This window comes from Ranitomeya imitator, chromosome 6 (genome assembly GCF_032444005.1).
Source record: "Ranitomeya imitator isolate aRanImi1 chromosome 6, aRanImi1.pri, whole genome shotgun sequence".
In the NCBI taxonomy this organism is placed as follows: Eukaryota; Metazoa; Chordata; class Amphibia; order Anura; family Dendrobatidae; genus Ranitomeya; species Ranitomeya imitator.
Window position 1 is genome coordinate 518,085,177 of NC_091287.1, and position 25,739 is coordinate 518,110,915.

At 41.2% G+C, this 25,739-nt stretch overlaps 1 protein-coding gene across 2 annotated transcripts in view; it reads right to left on the minus strand.

Moving 5' to 3' along the window:
* TRPS1 (transcriptional repressor GATA binding 1) overlaps window positions 1-25,739 on the minus strand; it is a 352,014-nt gene that overhangs the window by 231,296 nt on the left and 94,979 nt on the right. For both annotated transcript variants that reach the window (XM_069731801.1, XM_069731800.1), the window contains exon 3: window positions 24,341-25,248. In XM_069731801.1, the coding sequence (XP_069587902.1) occupies window positions 24,341-25,246 (906 nt within the window). In that variant the 5' untranslated portion in view covers window positions 25,247-25,248. The remainder of the gene's footprint in view (window positions 1-24,340; window positions 25,249-25,739) is intronic.

Here is a 25,739-nt window from a genome sequence, read left to right on the forward strand (position 1 = left end):
TTCTGCTCCCCTTTTCTCCTGCCAGGGACATTTACAGTGACTCAGGAGTCATAAAGGAAAACTGATCTCCTGTTTCTACATAGAGCTGAGAAGGATTCAGCTAGTCAGTATTTAATCAAATGACATCATACATCTAATACAAAATAGAAGAATTAGCTGGGTAGAAAGGAAAATGAGCAATTGTAAGTACACTGTGCTATATAATATGATGACTGTAATATATTAAGAGGATAAACATTTTGATGGAGGAGTGTTTCTTTATGTCACTGTAAAACTGGATGTCATCACTTCCAGTCTAGCAGAAACCATCTGCGTGCCAGGGTCTCTACCTTCTGGGAACTTGAGTGCCCTAAGTTATAACAATGAGGAAAGTGACTACAGGTAAACCTATGAAAAGAGTCCTCCAAACCAAGACTTTACTGAATTTTTTGGACTACAAGAAGCGTGTGCGCAGATTGAGATCTCAGCGGCCATTTTCCTGAAGCGGAGTGCCGTTGAGATTTCAATCTGCGCACGCGCGGCCTCTAGCGGCCATTTTCCTGAAGCCTCCGGCGACCCACGGCTTCAAGAAGATGGACGCAGTGAAATGGGTGATGCACTCTGCTCACCGTGGACACCGGGGCGTGGCGCTGCCACATTTCTGCCGCAGGTATCCTGAAGAAGGGACCCTGCTCAGGTGAACTCCGCACTGCCCCCGTCGCAGCATTGCCACACCTCTGCTACAACCCCCGGTAAGCCTGCGTTCGCACTAGAAGACGCAAATTTTTTGGGGAAAAAATGTGTCTTACAGTCAGTAAAATTGAGTATTTGAATTACTGTATTTTTCAAACATAAAAATAGATTAAAACAACTACCTTTTAGTTGGTTTTATCTATTTCTGTGTTAATAACATTGAGTATTTGAATTAAAGTCTAGGCTTACTTCTGGGAACTAGGTTATAAAAATTGTGATAAAAATTTTTTAATTTTCATACAAGTAAGTTACTAATATATGTATATTTTTAAGAATAGATCCAACTATTTTTTTTTTAAATAGTTAATAGTTTAATAGTTCTTACTGGCACAATACTTGTCTATAAGCTTGGTGTAGGTGAGAAGGCATTTGACTAGACACATCACTCACCTTCCTCAATAGTAACAATTATATTTATTTTGATTTCCTTATAGAACGCCATTATATTCCACAGCGTTTTACATAGAGTATCATCGTTTTTCCCTATTGAGGTTTACAATTTACATTCCCAATCTGTATGTCTTTAGAGTGTGGGATGAAACCGGAGAACCTGGAGAAAACCCATGCGAACACGGTGAGAACAAAGACTTTTTTTGCTCTTTTTACTTCATGTTGATGTTGTGTGGAGGCCATTGGTGCTGTAGTTTTGCGCTTGTATGGTGTTGCGGCCTGTAGTCATGGGGACTCATTCTTGCAGGATGGCTGCCTGCCCTGTCGATGCATTGTCGCAATCGCAATGGTGGTTAGCACAAGGCACAGCTCCATTATGGCTATACAAAGTTAGGACCCACTGATAGGTTCGCTGTGACGTGGCAGTGGGTTTCACAGTCTTGAGGGCCCTAAACTAAGAAAGGAAAGGGCCTAGGACTGTGAGGGTGGTTTGGTTGGTACTCTTAGGGGGTTAATTAAAAGTTTGGGAAATAATGGGGCTGCCCTATGCAAATAGGGGTGCGGTTGGATAAGGATGATAAGAGGGCAAAAGAGCACCAAAGGACATTCAGCCCTTATTTTTTCTGTCTCGTCCATGCCCGATGAGTCTTTCTTGCAAGGCTCGATGTTCATCAGCGGTTGGCCTTTGTTTTTTTTCTTTTGGTATAAAGCATAAAAAAATGGGCATGACGATGAATGATTTTTGGCAATGTATATAATGTTTGGGGGTTAAATAAAAGGTGTGGCCATCCCACTTAACCCAACATTTGTGTTTCCTGGTATTTTTATTCAAAGGTACTCCTGGTAAGGTCATGTGTTTTGTAGGTAGTGTAGCCCAATTATTATGGGAAAAGGTTGCGATGTTTTACACTCCTTACAGTCTGATCAGAAGAACAACCTGATGTTCAGTCTGTAAATTTCTAGGTCTCTTTTGTAGCACAGAACAGACAGACTCCTTGTTGTCCTTGGTGGGATTTAAACCCAGGACCCCGGCGTTGCTGCAGTGCTAACCACTGAGCCACCGTGCTCTCCAATATCCTATACACATACTGTAGCATAAACATCTGGCAAAAGTATTGCAAAATCATGTTCTTGTTCCTCTTTCTTTTTATTGACCTCTCAATTTGATATACGTTGAGCCAAGAGAAACAGTAAGGAAGGACATGTGCTTCCATAGATACCTTTCACTATCAATCACATATACAAAAAAAAAAAAATCCACTGTGGTCCTCCTTCTGCAAGATGCATCTGAATTACCAGGAGGCTTTTTCTAGTTTTCTTTTATATATTGTAACACTTAAATTGTAGGATCTGCACATTAAATGCATTAATTCTGACAGAGAAGAATGCTTTAGCATGGAAGCGTTTAGAAGGGTCATGACAAGAGGAAGCACTTTATAATGTAGATTGTCTTTTGCAACAGATTACACAGCTGCAGGATTTAGGATGAGCTGGAGATAGAAACTGCTTAGTTTGGTATGGAATAATGTGAAACGCTTCACAAGTGCAAAACTGTACACCCTAAAAGACAGGACACAGACCATTAAAGAACAGATTTAGTTCAGGTGGGTGTAAATTTCGAGTTCGCTTTACAAAGAAGCATTGACACAAGACTGATAACCATGCTGTACCTAGTATAATGTCTAGCGGGGTGATGAATGACACTGTGGTTTTATGTGGGGGAAGTGCTGGTTACCTATTAACTCCTTTCCGACATCGGGCGTAATAGTACACCAATATCGGACTTGCCCTGAGGTCGGGAGCCTACACCATTGAGGGCACATGACAGCTGATATATAAACCTAACATGTGCTTGCAACAGCCGCGGGTGGAATAACAATCCACCTGGGCTGTTAACTAGTTAAATGCCGCTGTCATTTTCTGACAGCAGAAATTAACCTGCGCTTACTTGAAGTGAAACACTATTCCTGCCCAGTCACATGATTGCGAGTCACCGATGGGTTGGCATGACAAACATAGGTCTCCAGCAGACCTGTATGGCTGTCATAGCCAGATTGCTATGAGCGCCGCCCGATGGTTAGTGCTCATAGCAAAGGGAGCCTTTCTGCTACACACAGGCGATCTGATCATCGCCTGTGTGTAGCAGATGCGATCAAAGTAATGCAGCTTCTATCGAAGCATGCAAAACGTTTAAAAAAAAAAGTTTTTAAAAACATAAAAAAATAAAAAGGTCAAATCACACCCCTTTCGCTCCATTAAAAATAAAGTTAAAAAAATATCAAATATACACATATTTGGTATCAACTACGTTCAGAATCGCCCAATCTATCAATATAAAAAATAATGAGCCCATTTGCTTAACGGCATAACGAAAAAAATTTCAAAACGTCAGAATTACGTTTTTTTGGTCGCTGCTACATTGCAATAAAATGCAGTAATGGGCAATCAAAAGATCATGTCTACACCAAATAAAAAGGACAGCTTGTCATGCAAAAAATAAGCCCTCGCCCAACTCGAGATCACGAAAAATGGAGACACTCCGGGTATCGGAATATAGCACCATTTTTTTCACTAGTTAAATAACTAACAACCTAGACATGTATGGTGTCTATGAACTCAAAATGATCTGGAGAATCATAACGGCAGGTCAGTTTCAGCATTTAGTGTACATGGAAAAAAAAAAAACTACTATCAGTGGAATTGAGCTTTTTTTTGCAGTTTCACCGCACTTGGACCTTTTTCCATTTTCCAGTACACTATATGTTAAAACTAATGGCATCATTAAAAAGTACAACTCGTCCCGCAAAACATAAGCCCTCACATGGCCATATTGACTGAAAAATAAAAAAGGTATGGCTCTGGGAAGAAGGGTAGCATGAAATGAAAACGCACAAACGAAAATACCTCATGTCACTTGAAGAAAGTATCACCAAAGCTACTTGCCTACTTTGGGACACGTTAAACGAAGAGAGCAAATCAATGGACAAGGACATCATGGTCGGAAGTATAGGAGGAACAAGGAGACAAGGAAGACCAGAAACCTGATGGCTTGATACAATTAAAATAATGGGGGAGAAGACCCTGGTGGACCTATCAAGGGTTGCACAAGATCGATCTTCCAACAGAGCGTTCATCTATCAAGTCACCATAGCTGAAGATCGAGCTAAAGGCAGTTAATAATAATAATAATAATAATAATTATTATTATTATTATTTTAAAGTTCTTTTCCTCCAGATCACCCCTATATCTGCAGGTAAATAGTATTTCTGGAGGAGACAGGTTCTCTTTAACATACGTTAACATCTCTTCAGTGTTTGCACGTATACCTATGTTGGCACAAATACTGGTTGGGTGACTTGTTCATGCAACATTATTAGATACAACAGTATTATTTATATACAACTAGTGGGTCCTTAGGCCAAAATTGGCACTTTAACACCCCCTTCGTTTGTGTTGTATTGCAAGCCCTCACTGGCGGGGTCGCCTCTCATTGTTTATTCATGTTTATTTGCTTTCTTTAGTCGCTCTGGAGAACAAAATGCATAATTGATGTATAAAATCTGTCAGCCATGTCTTTCCGTACTGCTAACACAATGCTGCTGATGTTGTTATTTTTATATCTCAATTATTATTGAAATTTTGTGTTTCTGCATCTTTGCATGCGCAAAGACAGATTCTAAATTCCTTTTAATCTAGGACAGTATATATTGTACCTCTTCTTTCAAAGGACTAGGCTTCTAAAAAAAAAAAAGAGTTTTTACAAGATTAGAAAACAATGGCTACTTTTTGGGGGCACATGCACACGTCATTTCTTTCAGGTGGGTGACCACAAGAGGAAGACATCAGGAAATGTTGAAGGATTTCTCCTGAAGTGTGTTCTGTTTTTTAGGCTTTTTTTACGGTTTTGTTTTTTAGTTGCTTTTGGCACATTTTTTTTACGTCTTCACAGAGCAAAAAATGCCTGAAGAATGGTCAAGACTCCTCTTTAACAGTTGAATGTAAAAGTTTTGGCACCACTTGTCAAAATTACTGTAAATGTGAACAGTTAAGCAATTTGAAGATGAAATTATCTCTAAAAGGGCTAAAGTTAAAGATGACACCTTTCCTATGTATTGTAGGCACACTACAAAAAAATACATATATTTATTTTTTAATCTTTTACATTTTAAAAATTACAAAACAAAATGGGGCTATGGAAAAGTTTGAGAACCCTTGTAGGTTTGTGTGCTCAGTAGTGATGAGCGAGTGTACTCGTTGCTCGGGTGATCTCCAAGTATTTATGACTGCTCTTAGAATTAACGTATATACTTGAGTATAAGCCGACTCGAGTATAAGCCGACCCCCCTAATTTTGCCACAAAAACTGGGAAAACTTATTGACTCGAGTATAAGCCTAGGGTGGAAATGCAGCATTTACCGGTGAATTTCAAAAATAAAAATAGATCATTCTTGCCCCATAGCTGTGCCATATAGTGCTCTGCACCGTTCATATTGCCCCATAGCTGTGCCATATAGTGCTCTGCACCGTTCATATTTCCCCATAGCTGTGCCATATAGTGCTCTGCACCGTTCATTATTGCCCCATAGCTGTGCCATATAGTGCTCTGCACCGTTCATATTTCCCCATAGCTGTGCCATATAGTGCTCTGCACCGTTCATATTGCCCCATAGCTCTGCCATATAGTGCTCTGCACCGTTCATTATTGCCCCATAGCTGTGCCATATAGTGCTCTGCACCGTTCATTATTGCCCCATAGCTGTGCCATATAGTGCTCTGCACCGTTCATATTTCCCCATAGCTGTGCCATAGAGTGCTCTGCACCGTTCATATTGCCCCATAGCTCTGCCATATAGTGCTCTGCACCGTTCATTATTGCCCCATAGCTGTGCCATATAGTGCTCTGCACGTTCATATTTCCCCATAGCTGTGCCATATAGTGCTCTGCACCGTTCATATTGCCCCATAGCTGTGCCATATAGTGCTCTGCACCGTTCATATTTCCCCATAGCTCTGCCATATAGTGCTCTGCACCGTTCATATTTCCCCATAGCTCTGCCATATAGTGCTCTGCACCGTTCATATTGCCCCATAGCTCTGCCATATAGTGCTCTGCACCGTTCATATTTCCCCATAGCTGTGCCATATAGTGCTCTGCACCGTTCATATTGCCCCATAGCTGTGCCATATAGTGCTCTGCACCGTTCATATTTCCCCATAGCTGCCATATAGTGCTCTGCACCGTTCATATTTCCCCATAGCTGTGCCATATAGTGCTCTGCACAGTTCATATTTCCCAAAGCTGTGCCATATAGTGCTCTGCACCGTTCATTATTGTCCCATAGCTCTGCCATATAGTGCTCTGCACCGTTCATATTTCCCCATAGCTGTGCCATATAGTGCTCTGCACCGTTCATATTTCCCCATAGCTGCCATATAGTGCTCTGCACCGTTCATTAATGCCCCATAGCTCTGCCATATAGTACTCTGCACCGTTCATATTTCCCCATAGCTGTGCCATATAGTGCTCTGCACCGTTTATATTTCCCCATAGCTCTGCCATATAGTGCTCTGCACCGTTCATATTTCCCCATAGCTGCCATATAGTGCTCTGCACCGTTCATATTTCCCCATAGCTGTGCCATATAGTGCTCTGCACCGTTCATTATTGCCCCATAGCTGTGCCATATAGTGCTCTGCACCGTTCATATTTCCCCATAGCTGCCATACAGTGCTCTGCACTGTTCATATTTCCCCATAGCTGTGCCCTATATGCTCTGCAGCGTTCATATTGCCCCATAGATGCTCCACATATATCTGTGCCATTGCTGCTGCTGCTGCAATAAAAAAAAAAAAAACACATACTCACCTCTCTTGCTTGCAGCTCCCGGCGTCCGGTCCTGGCGTCTCTCCGCTCTGACTGATCAGGCAGAGGGCGCCGCACACACTATATGCGTCATCGCGCCCTCTGACCTGCACAGTCAGTGCAGATAGATGCCGGGAAGATGGAGCGGCGCTGGGAAGATGGAGCGGCGCCCGGCGGCTGGAACGGGGACAGGTAAATATGCGATACTTACCTGCTCCCGGCTCCTTCCCCCGGACAGCTGGTCTTCGGTGCCGCAGCCTCTTCCTCTATCAGCGGTCACCGTTACCGCTGATTAGAGAAATGAATAGGCGGCTCCACCCCTATGCGAGGTGGAGCCGCTTATTCATTTTTCTAATGAGCGGTCCCACGTGACTGCTGAACAGGGGAAGAACTGCAGCACCGAAGACCGTGGGACAGGCGGGGAGCGCCAGGATCGCTGGAAGCAGGTAAGTATGCCTCAGCGCCCTCACCCCCTCACCCGCCGACCCTGCCACCCACCTTGACTCGAGTATAAGCCGAGAGGGGCACTTTCAGCCCAAAAATTTGGGCTGAAAATCTCGGCTTATACGGTAGTTTCCCTTGCCTCAGCTGGATAATTTGTGGCTATTAGACAGCTTGATTATATGTGGGGATTCCCTAGCAACCAGGCAACCCCCACATGTACTCAGCCTGGCTAGCAGCCGTAAATCATCCAGCTGGGGCAAGGAAAACTAAATCTCTGAGCAGTCATAAATACTCGGAGACCACCCGAGCAACGAGTATATTTGCTCATCACTAATGCTCAGATAACTTTGACCAAGGTTTCAGACCTTAAATAGTCTATTACGGTTATGGCTTGCACACCATCATTGTTGGGAAAGGATAGGTGGTAAAAATTCCCCACCTTTTTTAAAAATCCAGCCTCCAAGTCTTGTGTCAAAAAACAGCAGCCATGGGTTCTTCTGAGCAGCTGAAAATAAAAAAGTGGTGGAGACCAGGAGAAGACGGTAAGAAGATAGTAAAGCGTTTTTAAGCTGTCCTTTCCTCAGCTAGAAATGTAATTAAGAAATTGTAGTTAAAAAGAACAGTGGAAGTCAAGAAAATTCAAGAAGACCAAGCAAAATTTCAGTTGAGAGCTGCTGGTAGGATTGCTAGAGAGGCAAATAAGAACCCCTGCTTAACTGCAAAAGACAATCAGAAAGGTTTAGCAGACTCGAGTTGTGGTTCATTGTTCTACTGTTTAGAGACACCGGAACAAATATGGCCTTCATGGAAGAGTCATCAGAAGAAAACCTTTCCTACATCCTCACCATGAAATTCAGCATCAGAAGTATGAAAAATAACATCTAAACAAGTCTGATGCATTTTGGACTGATGAGGTTAAAATAACTTTGATCAAGAATTCTATGTGAAGAAAAGACTAATTTCAAGAACAGCTCGAAAACAATGAACCATGGGTATGGATCATTCATGCTTTGGGGTTGTTTTGCAGCCACACAGGAACATTTCACGGGTAGAAGGAAGAATGGATTCAGTGAAACTTCAACAAATTCTTGATGTAAAGATAACACCATTGGTAAAAAAGATGAAGTTAAAAAGAGGATGGCTTCTACTAATGGACAATAATTCTAAAAACATGTCAACATTCACACTAGACTACCTCAAAAGGAGCAAGCTGAAGGTTTTACAATGACCCTCACAGTCCCCTGAACTGATCATCATTGAAAATCTGTAGCTAAATCTCAAAAGAACAGTGCTTGCAAGACGACCAGGAATATCACAGAACTGGAAGAATTTTCCAAGGAAGAATGGATGAAAAAAAAAAAAAAACAAGAATTGAAAGACTCTTGGCTGGCTACAAAAAGCATTTACAAGATGTGATACTTGCAAAATGAGGTGCTACTAGGTACGAATGATGCAAGGATCTCAAACTTTTGCATCATCTAATTTTCCTTTCAGTAATTTTTAAAATGTAAAAGAACAAAACTTTTTGCGAGAATTCTGGTGTGGTGTGAAAGCTTTGATGAATTGGGCCCTTTATGTTTATGTACCCTTACTGGAACAATACCACACCTGTCCATTTTGTATCCGGTATTGCAGTACAGATCAATTTACATAAACAGGACTGAGTTGTAATAGTACATGCAACCTAATGACAAATGTGGCACTATTTTGGAATTGGCTATATTTTGCGAATCATATACCAATCATTATGGTACCTGAATATGGCACTATAATATAGAAGTATTTGGCCCAACAAACGATTCTAATAGGGAAAAAGTATGCCCATAATATAAGATCTGATGATAAATGCAGAATCAAAGAGAAAACGTTTATACAGGTAACAGATTGACCATTCAGTAGTCATTAAAAAGAACTTTACACTATGAGTTAATCATGAAAGTTTAGGAAAGAAAAGCAGAAAAAAATTCTAATATGACAAACCATTCCAATTCTTCTCTCCGTTCTTAAAATATTCAATATCGTCTAGGTCAAGGACTCACCATAGATATATTCCCAACAGTGAGTAACGCAATGTGTAAAAGCCGTGGTTGCAGTTGTGTAAACACGCTTGTATTGCATCAGATGTTTGAGTCCGTAATTTGGGGGATGGTGTGCACATGTAATGAATGCAGTTGTAACGTGTCCTTTGACTTGTGAGGCCCCTCTGTAAAGTAGATTTTCCCCTCCTGGACTAGATCTACTCAGTTTCCTGTATAGTCTAGTCATAACAGATAAGGCAGCGTATACACAGTGCCTAACATGGAACAGAGTCAAAAAGGAATATCCAGCTCACACAGGCTGAGCAAAGAAAGGGAGTATGTACAACAACTCGCTCGCCATGTCTGACAAAGTGGAATAGTCCTATTATTCAGTACTGGCATCCAGAAGAAATGTCGTTCGAAAACTCTGCTCCTTGTTATTCGTTACACGTATTCTAAGACGAGCCAGATGTGACTCATTTCACAGATGAGTATTACTGCTCACAGGTTACGGTGAGATTCCTTTATTCCTGCGATCGTTGGTCTAACAGAAATATCTGTTGGCATTAGATATGTAGGTAAAAACAAACATTCCCACTTTGGACAATTCCTAATTTCAAAAAGATCCGTTATTTATAAAGCAGAGACCCCCGGAGATCAGCAGGGATTTGTGTGGAGACCTAGTAATAAAGGCAACCATAAAAATTAGATAATCATCGGCCAAACAATCATTTGGCTACCACTCATCTATCTAGACATATTCTAGAATACAAGAATGGTCAGCTCAGCCAATGCTCTTGTGTTCTCAATGAGACGGCCGACGGCAGAGGTATTGGCTCTCACCAAAAATAGTGTTAATTAAAAATGAACAGGCAAAAATTCTGCTTCCTCCTTGATATCATCTGTTGGGGGAGAGTTTGGAGGCTTCCATACCTATTGGATCATCTGGAGATCCCACAAAAAGCAACGCGTTTGGACGACAGTTATGTATACAGTAGCCTTCGGCATTATCTCAGCAGCAGAAATGAAAGGGGTGTTCCCATCTCCAAGATCTTATCAAAATATGTAGTAGGTGTAATAATAATAATATTAATAATAACAAATACCTGCAATTAGAAATGTAGTTTAGCTCTTCTGATTTGCCATGTTGCTTACACCATATGCAGTGTACTGTAGTACCTTAGGTATTCATGGTTACGATCAATAAAAGCCGACTAATTGTCACTATGTGAGTGGTTGTAACCATGGATAGCTGTCACACACGAGGATCATGGACACACTGTGACACGAGTCGCGCTCAATTAGAAGGGGCATGGCTAATTGCTACTTGGTTTTCTCTAAAAATTCTGATGGTGGAGTTGGGCTTGACCAGCAGGTGCTACTCCTAGGCAGTTCCCAGTAATGCAGCTGCTGACCCCAAGGGTCAGAATAGCAGACAAGGACATGGATTTAGAGTCACTGGCAGGGCAGGAACAGATACTGGAATACTAGCAAGGAAGACAGAACTGGCTTCAGGTTCAGGTAACGCTGAAGCGGCTTCAGGTTCAGGTAACGCTGAAGCGGCTTTAGGTTCAGGTACAGTCGGAGCGGCTTCGGCTAGAGCGAGAGCGGCTTCAGCTTCAGCAGGAGCGGCTTCAGCAGGAGCGGCTTCAGCTTCAGCAGGAGCGGCTTCAGCTTCAGCAGGAGCAGCTTCAGCAGGAGCGGCTTCAGCTTCAGCAGGAGCGGCTTCAGCTTCAGCAGGAGCGGCTTCAGCTTCAGCAGGAGCGGCTTCAGCTTCAGCAGGAGCGGCTTCAGCTTCAGCAGGAGCGGCTTCAGCTTCAGCTACAGCCACAGTGGCTTCCGCTTCAGCTAAAGCCGGAGAGGCTTTATAATAAATAATAATCTTTATTTTTATATAGCGCTAACATATTCCGCAGCGCTTTACAGTTTGCACACATTATCGTCATTGTCCCCGATGGGGCTCATAATCTAAATTCCCTATCAGTATGTCTTTGGAATGTGGGAGGAAACCGGAGAACCCGGAGGAAACCCATGCAAACACAGGGAGAGCATACAAACTCCTTGCAGCGGCTTCAGCTAGAGCCGGAGAGCGGCTTCAGCTAGAGCCGGAGAGCGGCTTCAGCTAGAGCCGGAGTGAGGCTTCAGCTAGAGCCGGAGTGAGGCTTCAGCTAGAGCCGGAGTGAGGCTTCAGCTAGAGCCGGAGAGCGGCTTCAGCTAGAGCCGGAGAGCGGCTTCAGCTAGAGCCGGAGAGCGGCTTCAGCTAGAGCCGGAGTGAGGCTTCAGCTAGAGCCGGAGTGAGGCTTCAGCTAGAGCCGGAGTGAGGCTTCAGCTAGAGCCGGAGTGAGGCTTCAGCTAGAGCCGGAGTGAGGCTTCAGCTAGAGCCGGAGTGAGGCTACAGCTAGAGCCGGAGTGAGGCTTCAGCTAGAGCCGGAGTGCGGCTTCAGCTAGAGCCGGAGTGGCTTCAGGTAGAGCTGGAGCGGCTTCAGATTCAGGTGCAAGAATAGACTACATAGGGTACAGAAAAAGGAGCTAGTTCAGACAATGCGGGGGGACCGTGAAACTGACTAGTTGTACAACACTAATGAAAGGGGAAGCATAGCTCAGGTAGCTCCCTGCTGGGAAGCATGCCTTTTATACCTGATGCATTCCAGGTATTGACTGGGAGAATTTCCAAAGTGTGCATGCTGCACCTTTACGAATTGGGAGCGTGCATACACTAAGTGCACCACAAAGAGACCTGTGCAACGTGCACAGTTCCAGGGGAGCAGAAATCCACGGCACACAACGGGAACACCACCGCGCGGCTAGTATGTTGGCATTCCGGCAGTGAGCAGGGAGAGGGACCACGCTGGCAAGTCAGCATTGGCATTACAATAGTGACATAGCAAATAAGAACTATACTACATTTCTAATTGGAGGCATTTGCTAATATTATTATTATTATTACTAACATTGGGATAGGATCTTGAAGATGGGAATACCAATTAAGCATTACGAAAAGCCCATTCAAATATATAGGTTGTCTGAATCGTGCTGAGCAGAATAGGTCCAGCAAATATTTTTTAAACAGTTTTTCTATCTTTTGCAATAGATAAGTTGCTTCATCTATTAAATCAGAAGTTCCTTAGTTGTGTGTATGAAAATAAGGTGCCTAAACAGGACATCCCTTTAAAACAATGGTTAGAAACAAACCATATAGTTTCTGTAAAGGTCTATGGAAAAGGCTGTCCTTCTCAAATTGGCCCCATCCTTTCTACGTTATGGGCCAACCTTCCATAGTCACTGCAAGGTTATCAAATAAAAGAGCACAACTAGGTAATTTCATTATTTTATCCAACAAGTGGAGGACAAATGACGTAAATTAAGAAACCAAGGAGACCGCCTTTCCTGAAATTGAATGTGGGAGGTAAATTGCATCATGAAAATTAGCCTAATTATTGCAAAAATTATTCCCTAGCATTACTCCCAATGAAAACTCATTGAAAAAGAATCAACAAACCGAATTTCCAATATTCTGAATGTATTATTTTACTATCATAGACAGTGGTTATCTTTATCCTCCATTTCTAAATTAATATGTCATGTCAATGACCCACATCACCAGAAGTAAATAAAAGGATTACAAAAAAATACTAAAATACTGTGACATTAGACTAATATCTCTAAGCCCAAAGACTTCTAAGTGATGTGAACTCTGTGGTAAGGTATACCAATAATTGAGGGAGAATAACTTTGCACAAAGTATCATTAGATGTGATCACTGGAAAAAAAATGCCTCTTGTGCTTCTGCTCACCGGGCCCCATCATGCACTAATGTGCTGTACGCTGCGGGCCTGCGGTGCACACGTCGGTGCTGGGGCCCGAGAGCTTTCTCGGAGCTGTGCATGGCCAACTAACCTTGACTGCAGCAACTTCGACTCCCTCCGCCCTCCCTGGACTTCTGGTCAGGTGTCGTCGCCTACGCAATAACGTAACGGTATACGCGCTGACATGTACGAGGACACTGTTACCAGAAGGGTAGCTGCGCCTGCTGAGGATTGCTTATGATGTTCGTATGTAAAACTTTTTTTTTTTTTTTATAAAATGAATTAAAGAGGAGGGGATGAGTGAGGACTGCTCAGGATGAAGGAGGGGGGCTGCACATGGTGAACGCGGCTGCAAATGATGGAGGGGTGCTGCAACTGATAGAGGGGGGATGAAAATATAATGAATCGGTGGAGCGGGAGGCACACAGTGGGGAGCACTGAGGATGCCGTGACTGGTAATGAATTGGGGAAAAGAGTACAGGGGGCTAATGTATATATTTATTTATGTGGGTAAAATGGCTATTTATAGTTGGTGGTGACGCAGTGGTGGATTACAATTTATATTTGGAATGGTGGATTGCATAATAACTAATTATAAATTAATGGTGGGTGCACGTCTTTATTCAGTTGTATAGTGTAGAAGAAAGGGGAAAAAAAGTGTGGGATGTGCTCTGGAAGCGGTGCTTTAGATAACTATGTGTTATTTTATGCAGAGACGAGTCCTGGCTGGAAGAAATTATGGCAGTCTGTGCTGCATGAAAGAAAAGCAAAGATGAAGGACTTCAGTAGAGATGTCAGTGGTGAGTCAGTGTGTTACCTGTACACTGACACTATATACAGAGCTCCTCTTTATAATGTCACTGGTGATCACTGTATTACCTGTACACTATACACAGAGCTCCTGTGTATAATGCCACTGGTAATTACTGTATTACCTGTACAATGACACTATATACAAAGCTCCTGTGTATAAAATCACAAGTGATCACTGTATTACATATATATATTGTATAAGCAATGGAACAAACAGAGTTCTAATGGATTTCCTTCTGTGCTTTTTCCTGACGATGTGGTCTCTTCAGATGGGGAACAAGAATGTGGTAGACTTCTTGGGGACACTTGAAAAGACAGGCATTGCTAGACTAAGTACAAAAACTAGTCCATTTGAATTCTGACCCACTGCACTCTATGGCTTAGTTTGGAGGTTTAGCCTGAATCCCATTTTTTGGGGACTAAGAATTAAACGGAACACCCATTGGAAGGGCAAAAAGTAGTGTGAGTGGCATATTATAGAGGCTAAATCTTAGACTAAAAAGTAATTTTAAAGGGTATGTGCACATGTCAGGATTTCTTGCAGAAATTTTCCTGACAAAAAACAGATATTTCTGCCAGAAATCCGCATGCGTTTTTACCGTGATTTTACCGCGATTTTACTGCGTTTTTGGTGTGTTTTTTGTGGTTTTTTTCCCAAATGCATAGAATTGCGGGAAAAACGCAGAAAATCCGCAAAAATAATGAGCATGCTCATTTTTTTACCGCAATGCGTTTTTTTCACGGAAAAAAACCGAATCCATGTGCACAAAACATGCAGAATGCATTCTAAATGATAGAATGCATAATGTATGCGTTTTCAATGAGTTTTTATAGCGTTTTTAGCGCGAAAAAAACGCAAAAAAACCTGAACGTGTGCACATAGCCTAAAAGTCTTACTGAAAGGATAATATATTATAAAATGTAAGAAAATGTTATAAATAGACACAGATTAAGTCAGAGATAAAGTTTCTCAAACCGAAAATGTATGCAAAAGTAGGATATTTGTAGGTGTTCTGGGTTCTAGAAAGTTCCCTTTGGAGATATGCGCAAACAAGAATTAATGACAATTTTAATATAGCCACTTCCACAAGCAATTCTTTAAAATATTATACAGTATGAAAATTAACTAAAATTTTGTAAAAAAAAAAAAATAAAAAATACAGTAGTATTTGAAAATGTAAAAAAAAAAAATTATATTATAAATGTTACTGTATATAGCAGAAAAATCTTTCAAGCTTCGAGAAATAGAAAAGCGAGTAGGCTTTACAGTAATATTTTTAAGATGTTTAAAAAAAAAAAAAAAGTCAGGCAGAAAGACAGAGCACGTCTGATTGATTGACAGGGCCGGCGTCAGCACCCGGCACAGCGGGCAAATGCCGGGGCCCTGGGGAGAGAGGGGGGCCCACTCATGCTGTCATAGATACATCTGGGAGAGCAGAGCAGGAGATAACATGCTCTCTCTGCCTATAAAGTCACTGCTGGCTGCGTTCTCTTAACCCCTATGTGCTAGCTCTGACACAAGCATCTTATCACTCAGTGAGTGCAGCCAGGCAGGCACACATAGGGGTTAAGAGAAGGCAGCCAGTGTGACATTGTTTGTGGGGGGAGAGAGCACGTTCTCTGCTCTGATCTCCGCCCCTGGCTGGCTGCCGTGCTGCTGAAGTTATGAGGCAGATTCAGGAGGAGCTCCTAGTCCTACCAGTGCCTGAGTGAGTGGCGCTGCTATATACTATGTGGGCTGCGCTGCTATATACTACGTGGGCTGCTATATGCTACGTGGGCTGCTATATACTACATGGGCTGCTATATACTACGTGGGCAGTGTTATATACTACATGGCTGTGTTTATATGCGATCATGAATCGGGGTATGTGTTAAAGGGGGGGCCCACTGAGACTCTCTCGCCCGGGGCCCTCAAAAACCTGGAGCCGGCCCTGTTGATTGACTTAATCAGATTTAATTATGTAAAGCTCAATGTAGCCCTTAAAAATAATGGAAATTACAACATATTGAAGCAATTTTTATTAAGTTTTCCCAGGCTTTCCCATTCCCCTTTAATTAGGCTAAAAAGCAATGGAATAAAATTGTGTGGTCTTGACCGCAAAAAAAAAATTGTAGAAAATTAAAGACACATCTGCAGTTGTATCAATTCCTATAATTTCATATTAAATTAATTACTTTTATATGTTTTATTAGAATTAATTTGATTTATGTTACTAACACTGGATACATTATTTGTTAACCATTACTATTTTATATTGTGAACCCTCCTTGCTGAAGTTTGAGTCAAATTCATTACTTAGGAGGAGAAGTAATAACTTTTCTTCACCTTTCGTGCACCCAGGCAGGTGGAAGCTTTTAAATATCAGTGTAATTGTGAAAAGCTACAAGGTAAATTGTGGGCATGGCTATCTGCAAGAGAAAATTAAAAATCGGAGATAAAATTATTATGTGAAAATCTAAGATTAAAAATAAAATTAAAAAATTTAGACACAGACTAATGAACCGAGCTGTAATAAAACAGTAGAACCAATGACAATTAAATTAGATTCTGACTTAGACAACATTTTTAAAAATGTCTACTTTCTGGTTCCTCTTGACACAGGGAAAATTACTGATAATCTGTGACCCTCCTCAGTGATGCAGCAGTGACTTGTTCCTGTGTTGTGATGTCATTGCTGTAACAGGAAATAGAATTCTTGATATATACATAGATAGATTTATATATTATATAATTTATTATACAATATTTAATATTTATCTTTATTGAAAAAAAAAATTAAAAAATAATAATCTTGTAGTTTTCACGCAGGTCGCCATGGTCTTTTTAGTCTCATTCTTCCGGTTCTATCTTGCGGAGTTTACTGCAAGACTCCATTTTATCTTAGGCAATAATATATATATATATATATATATATATATATATATATATATATATATATATATATATATATATATATATAGATAGATAGATAGATAGACAGATAGAGAGATTATATATGGTTCATAACATAGGTGCCACCAGTCACAATAAGCGATTTCACACCTGATCCTACTCACCTTTCCTTCACAAAGACCTTTGAACAGTCTTCGTAGTCACTTCACTGCACAAGATAAAGTCGGAATCTGACCCATGTACACGTGTTGTTTCTTGAAACATTAGTAAGCTGGAGCCTAAAGTGGCCAATGTGAAAACTGCAAGATTCACATTTTTTTGTATTTTTAAAGGGTATATGTCAGTAGGATTGTTCCTCCTAAGCGGTTTTTATATGTGCATGTAGGCCATAGGAAGCTAAATAAAATTATATGTCGAATAGCAGATATCAAGTTTTTATTCCAGAGAAACTTACGTTTTTCTTTATATATAAAAGTAATATATGTCTGCAAGCAATGGACCCGACATAGGTCTCCCTGGGAATCTGCATCCAGAGTTTATTTTAATAAAAGAAGGAGTTACCAGTGTGAGACATGTAGCTAATATAGAATGGTAGAATTGAACCTTAAGTTCTTGTAAACACATGTTTTGCATCTTTCACAGACCTGGTAATTGCAACCTTGTCTGTGAAATCGAAGCTGAAAGGAACCTGCAAGTGTCAAGTATAACCACACACATCTCTGCAGTGAGACCGGGAGAGAAGAGAGTGGACTCACCTATGAAACTGTAAAATAAGCTCTAGAGGCAGATCCTCAGGGAGACCTATGGCTGGACCATAGCCTGGAACAGCTAATTTACATATAAAAAAATGTGACTTTCTCTGGGATAAGACATCAGACCAAAGATATCAAGGTACCATCTTATTCTGCTTCCTACAACCTAAATGTCCTTATAGATGGCTTAGGAGAGACGATCCTACTCACACATTACCCTTAATACAGATTGTGAGAAGTTAAAAAATGGCAAAACAAAATTCAGATTTTTTTCGGTAATTTGCTGATGTTAGCTTCGTCTTCGATTCAATTTGATAGAATTAGGAGTAAAACTACTCAGAAAGGCGGTGTGTTAATTATAAAGGTGGTAAAATGAGGTTAGTTATGTCATCGTTGTCTGGCATAAGACTAAGGGGTAATTGACCTGGAACACTAAGGCTAGGTTCCCATTGCGTTAAAAGGGAACGCGCTAACGGACAGCGTTGCACGGCGAAATTAACGCCGTGCAACGCGTCCGTTAGCACGCCCATTCACGGCAATGGGAACGCGCAGCACTAGAACGTGCCATGTTCGGCACGCGCTAGCGACGTGCCGGTGTTTTGTGGCTCGCCGCGGTCCATTCCCCGCTCTCGCAGATCGGGGATCTGCGAGAGCGGGGACGTTACCGCGACCCCGGAACGTGGCCCCGGTAAAAACATTGCGTTAGCGCAATCTGCTAGCGCTAAATGGATTGCACTAACGCAATGTGACCCTAGCCTAAACAACCAACAATCATCTGCTTGCTTGACAATCGGTGGTCATATGTTACACTGTTTCAACAGGCAGACTTCGCTTCTGACTCAAATTAAAGAACTGGTACTCATAAGCTGCCACTGTTTTTGGCAGTACAGGTCCTGTCGACATTGGTCGTGCTGCCAAGAATCATGAGCATTTCACCTGAAGAATGAGCATTTTGCTAATTTATCGGCTGATGGGCACCATGTTTGGACTGAAAGATTGTTGTAAAATGACAATTCCTAAAAACGGTTGTTCACGATAAAATGGCAACATAAGTGGACCTAACAGGGATCCAGTAGATGATACAGCCAGACAGTTATGGCCAATAGGGCCTAGGCTATGTAAATTAACAAGTGTGTACATGCATAAACTCTACTTGTTATGTCATAAAATTAATTGAAGTCCACTAGACAAAGAATGGACCGGAGATGCGCAGTGACCTCCACTCATTTTCGAATTGGGCTCAGCAGAGCCTTGTTCTTGGAGGTACCAGATTCGAACCCATAGAGATCAGTAAGTAATCCATGATAGAATGGATAAGGGATAACTTATTAAACTTTGAAGTTGGGTCACTACACCAGCCAGCTATATAATGTGTTTGGACATCTAAAATTTTATGTGATCAGAAATCTGAATTTTTGTCAGAAAAAGTGCTCCTCATGGGCTGTGCTTACTGCCCAGTTTCTGCAAATGTGGACAATGTGTATAGACAATCGTTGTGTTGCTATTTGCCAACTCATGTGACACCTCTAGGACAGCAGTAAATATCAGATGGTGTAGGTAAGTCCCATTTACTTCCTTATATTTTTATCTGGGTTTATAATCATTGATTTTGACCAAGTTTTTGAAATTGTGAGATCCGAAAAAAGGCTTGTCCCAGAGCAGAGTTAGATACTGAAGGAGTGAAATCCCACAGACATTTGTAACATTGGTGGAGGAACAATACAAGTTTTAAGACATGTTTATGTGTGTTTACATTCAGCTAAACATTCTTCTGAAAAGAGCTCAGTCACCGCAGATCAAAAGCTGCGCTGCAGAGATGAATGCCGCCATGTATTTTATCTTCAAAAATAATAAATGCATAGAGAAGCTGGTCATTGTATATACAGCATATTGCTTGTAAAGAAAAGAAAGTGGGAACCAATACACAAATTGATGCAGAAATTAAAGAATCAGTTTCTTATCGATGCCTCTTATTGTAAACTGAACCACAGTAATATAATGATGACCATACATACTAGATAAATGCCAGCCAAACCTGCAGTTTTTAGTAGTCCAAGTCAACCATCTATCGTATATGGAGCCCCCTAATGACAGATGTGGGAAAGAAGGATTGGGCTGTTGGATTCAACATTTCTGAATTTTCTATTATCAGAAGTGGCCAGGAATCATTCGGCCTCTTTCTCTTAAAATTAGTCTTCATGTATGCCTGGGCCCATTGCAACTGTTTCTGTATGTGAGAACTGTTTAGGGGTGGCCAAAAAGTAGGTTTATTCAAACTGCAGGTCTCCGGAGGATCTTGACGTTCGTGGGACTCCAGAGGCACCAGCAACTTCAAATACCTGTTTGCAGCTTTGTAATGGTATTTTAGCAGCTGCTCTTCGTCTGATGAATTTGTCTGCCAGAAACCTTCCTCATTATGCCTTTATTTGCATGGACACATCTGTGTCTTTCTCTGTATCCCTGCTGTTCACGCTTAATTCGCCGGGTAACTCACAGTAAGCTGGGACCTCTGACCCTGATGAGGCCTAAGAGAATTCTTCAATGAGCGCCGTGCGATTTTGAGCGTGCACGGGCAGAAATGTCCCAAGGGCTCATTAGAGTCAGAATTCACAGGTAACTGTTAGAGGTCCAAAGACTTCAGCGCTAGCAGCGGAAATCAGAAGGTTAGAAGCAGAGTGGCTGGGGAAGTGAGGTAAGGCGAGTATGAGGATTTGTTTGTAACCTTTTGATGGCCCTATAAAGTTCAGAAAATGGCGAACAGCACCCGGTACTTTACTGAACTCACGCAAAAAACTCAATTCCAATCAAATTTATTGGCTCATCTCTAATTAAATTGATAATTTAATCTTTGCCACAACTACAATATACTCAAGCGAACGAGCAGTAATTTTGCTGTAAGCACTTAAAGTATGATGAGACTTCTAGTAGCAAAGCATCCACAATGTCCAACCCCACACAGTACCTGCTTGTGATTTACGGAAAGCAGCAGTCATGTCTGGAAAGCTGATACAGTCAATCATTTCTCTCACCAGACAAGTATTTTTGCCTGGTGACTTTCCAGCTGGTCTAGCAGCAGGGGGCCTGTTTAAAATAGCCTGCTACAATGTACTTTACTCTTAATTACTGCTTAACGATTTTATGCTATAGGATTGCCATAGATTTAATTCTCTAATGTGCTAATATATAGTAAGTATCGTGTGCCATTTAAAACTGGGGGGATATTCTGTTAGCATTTCCCCCAGGAAACATTTGATTGCATTCATATATTTGAATGTAATTATAAAATTTAGACAAAATAAAACAAAAATGTACGAAAGTCCTAAAAAATTCCATTGATCATTCAATAAGGTCATAAAATAAGCAAACAGTTTAAATATTCCAAAAAAATAAAACCTATAGAGACAAATAGTCCTAAAAAGTCGGCTAAACCAGGGAAGCCATATACTACCGGTATAACAGAGCCAAAGACTTCCATAAAGAGCTCTCTTAAAGGAAATCTGTCAGTAGGATCAACCCTCCTATGCCACCTAAATGTGCATTTGAGTAATTGAAAGCTTAATAAAATGATGATACCTTGATATATGTGATTTAATGTTTTATTACTGAGAAATCCACGCTATTCCTAAAAATAAGCAAGCTGTTAAGATCTATGGGCATTAAACTGATCTCCCTGAGAATCTGCCTCCAGAGCTTATTTTAAATAAAAGAGGGTATCACCAATGTGAGACATGTGATAACTGACAGTCAGCTGATCTCACTGCGGAACGCCTCATGATTTTAACGGACACATCTGCAGGTTCCTCTAAGTGCTTCAGCTTCCATCCCACAGGCAGACAGGGTTGCAATACAACAGAGATGTGAGAGCTTCAGCAAATGTGTTTGTAAAGTTGACAAAGTTCATTTCTTCTGTTCTGCATTAGCTACATGTCTCATTTTCTCACTATAAGCTCTGGAGGCAGATTCTCAGGGAGATCTATGTCCGGCCCATAGTTCTCAACAGCTCACTTACATATAAAAACACATGTATTACTCTGGAACAAAACATGGAATCACTTATTATCAAGGTATAATTTTAGTCAGTTTTCTATAACCTGTATGCCCATAAAGACGGCTTAGGAGGGTTGATCCTACTGACAGATTCCTTTTAAAATTGCTGTCAATCACTGGACAAACACTTGTTAATGGGACCAGGGAAGTAAAAGAAAAAAAAAGGATACATCCCATACAGGCACTGCTCCTCTGTAATGCTATGTCCAAGCCAGTCTGCTTTTATCAACATCCGATGGAGGCCTATATTGTTCATGGTTTGTCCAAGCTAAGCAGAAGAAACAGTTACACTCTTCAGATATTGATCCTAGAAGACCAGTGAGGGATACACCACTGACTCTGAAGAAATTGTGCTGGTTCAGGAGGTGAATATCATTTGTTTTCCTCTCTCTTGCCTGTCCCCAATATCAAGGGGTTGTCCAGTAGTGGACAACCCATTTAAGACCAGCTTTACCCTCAGCAGGTTGGCAGATGTTTACAGGGATCCCTAAGGACTATTAAAGTACTCTAGAACTCGGGCATCTCTATCCATCTCTAGATCATCTACTACTCCAGCACCGCTCCGCCTGTGGTCACTGACTATCTGTTTACTTGGCTGCATTCTCGTGGTCCCAGTTACCGTTACTACTGCAGCCATTCACTAGGCCTCAGCACACTTGCACTGTGTATTGCTGAGACTAAAGATTGGCTGCAGCAGTCAAGTGGACAGACAGGGATGTAATCACTGCAGTCAAGTAAGCTAAAACTGAAGAGACCCAAATGAGTATACTTGAAAAAACAGCCGAACTCAAAAGATGGATTTTCAAATGCATCATATAGGTGAAATTTTATTAGAAACACCACAGCGGTTATAAAGTATCGGGGTAACATTTCGACCCCTTGGTGGGTCTTTATCAAACCTCACTTTACAGTAGAGATACAAAGGAGGGGAAAACACCACATTGAAGAGAATCGTAGAGGCTCCTAGGAAGAGCTAATTGTATAGAGTTCAGAGGTCCGGTAAAGCATGGGCAGGAAATATGGTCCCAAAGAGGGCTGCGGGTCCGGAGTGTGGGAATGCCTGTGGTGGTATCTCTACTGTAAATTGAGGTTTGATAAAAACCCATCAAGGGGTCGTAACGTTACCTCGATACTTTATTACCACTGTGGTGTTTCTAATAAAATTTCACCTATATGATGCATTTGAAAATTCATCTTTTGAGTGCGGCTGTTTTTTCAAGTATATGACTTTACTGGATCCATTCCAGGTTCAGCCTGCACCTTCTCGAACTCCCAGAGTGCACGCCTTTCTCTTATAATTAAGAGTCCCAAATGAATGGCATAATTAAGTACTGGGCAACGTAACAGGCCAGTATAGATTTGATTTGTTATCTTTATACCATTATCTTCCTCTGCTAAAAAACTTTTTCGCTTTCAAAAAACCTCAACTGTATCTGCACACAACATCTTTATCTTTAAGATGTTGGCGCACCTTTCGAAGCTTTCCTTCAGTGAATATATGTTTGCCGGCAGTTTTGCCATAGGTTCTATGGCAGTTCTGCCTCTGGAGTCTTTTTCCTATAGTGTAAACCATAATTAGCAAGCAGCGAGCCACCCAAAGGATGAATATGCTAATTCTTTAAAAGGCTTCAGAGTTTGTGAACTCTGAAGCAGTTAAAAGAAGTAACAAAATACTATACATATGTACAGCAATGTCACTTACACATTGATGTGGATTAAGTTCATTTTTTAGCAACAGATTTACGGCACTTTTTCAGGCAGATTACGCCTGAAAGAGACATTGTGTGCACATGCCCTCAGTCTATATCTGTAGAACAAAGGGACATCCAGACTCTAAGCATGTATGAAAGTGCCGTCATGAGGGAAATTAAACATAAGGCCTAGGGTACTATTAAGTTTTGGGGGGGTATCAATTCCCTTTCTTCACAGATCATAGGGACTGATCAAGGTGTTATAATGATATAGATACTGGATTCCAAAGAGCACGTTGTTTCATTCAGCCTGGGCAACTTAGTGACTAATCATGGAATTAGTGGTTATGATATTGATAATCACCAATTGAGAGTGGAGGTGACAGCAAACTCAACATCTTGCCTTAGGCACCAAGAGAGTTTGTCCATTCCCCTTCTGAGGAAATTCTAAGCCAAGGAGCACTGGGATTGAATGTCCTAGTTTGACTTGGTATAATTGAGTCATTGTGGGGACTAGAAGTCTACTGGCCAAGATAACAAAAAAAAGTAGACTCAAACATGTATACATATGAAAACTTTGCCATGCGCAAAACACAAGCAATACAGAACTAAAAGCTCTGCAAGCAAATATAATAAAACATTGTGTTCATAAGTGTGCAAAAAAAATGTTAAGCCGTTGACAAGGATTGGAAAACCTTGCTACTTTCCGCCAAACAGAGTATGATATTCTAGTCAAGTTAAGCTCATTTCAATAGAGCCAACTTGCAAAACCAGACACAGCCCATGGCTAGGTATAAAATATACAATTACTTCCATTACAACCCTAGATTATGATACAGCCCAATATGGAGCTATAGACTAGAAGTCTACTTGAATAAAACACTAACCTGTACATCGTATGTTCCATTCAGCAAAACAGGCCTTTGAGAGTTCATGTCTTGTAAGACACCTGAAAGCACAGAACGATTCACCTTGTGGAAATCTTTGGATTGGCTGAACTGTACCATGTTGTGAAGTGCCAAGATTTTGGTGTCAAGTTCAACATCTTGCCTCGTACGGTTATGTAGGCCAAGATGGTATTTGCGAAAATGTTTGATCAGATCTGTGGGATCGTTCCCATAGTACCCATAACCACAAATGTTGCATTTGAAATCCTGAAGTTCTGGGGATAAAGGTGCAGATTCAGAATGATCATTGACAAACACAACAGTGTGGGTTTTGTTCAGCCCTGAACTCCCATCTAAAGGCACTTGAAGGTTTTCAGAGGCCACCGAGGCTGGACTAGAGTTTTGACAGTCTATTTTAACACTTTGAATTGTGAGGTCAGCAGCCCTTGGCGACAAATCATTTTCTTCTCTATTCTCTAACGTGTCCCCAGAGGCAGCAGAAACCAGTTCTTGCATTTCATCAGTCTCAGACTTTATAGGAGATTTTAGGGTATCGCAAATTACCCTAGTATCTGAAGTGGACAAAGCCAACATATTTTTTTCTGTCACCTCATCATAGGAGACATTTTTTCCTTTGAGATGGCTGTAGTTAAGTGAAACTCTGTCATTGAGTCCCAGACTTTCCGAGTCTTTTTTAAAGCTGGAAAACGGTTCTTGATCATGGAAACATTGATCGTCACTGTTTTGTTCCGCGGAGTTAGAATGCTCACTATTTTCTTGCATGGGATCAGTGGGAAATTCTGCGCTCCTTAAAATATCTTCTCGTTCTGATGCAGCACACTCAAGAATCTGTGCTTCACCTTCGCTCGCAACGTTTCTCAGAGGGGGATTCTTTTTCCGGACCATATCTACGAAAAGTAAAAACAAATTAAAATTCAGATTTATTTTTCCTTTTGGCCTACATTATATGATGGGATGAAGAGTTATAAAGTCAATAAACATCTGTAGAATAAAAAAAATGTATTGCAGGATTAAAACGGCTGAGAACATCGATGGCATGAGCCACAGAAACCAGTGATTTGCTGCATGGGGTCATGTGTGCTGTAGACGTGTGATGTCATCCCTGCTTCCTGTTAAAGACCGAGGCAACAGTGGAGACACAGACCTGGACCTGGTGAGTAACAACAGAGTTTATTATTTTAACCGGGAGCCGATGGAGAGTGAAAAGTTATTTTTTGAAAACCCATTTAAATAGGAGCCACACTGGAGAGATAGGCCTCATTCTGCTGTCCTTTTTTTTTGTGCAAAAATGGACCATTTGTTTCATAGAGTGAAAAAATTGAATTAGTACTGTGACCTGGATAAAAAGCAAACATCTCTCCTTTTTTCTCATACATTC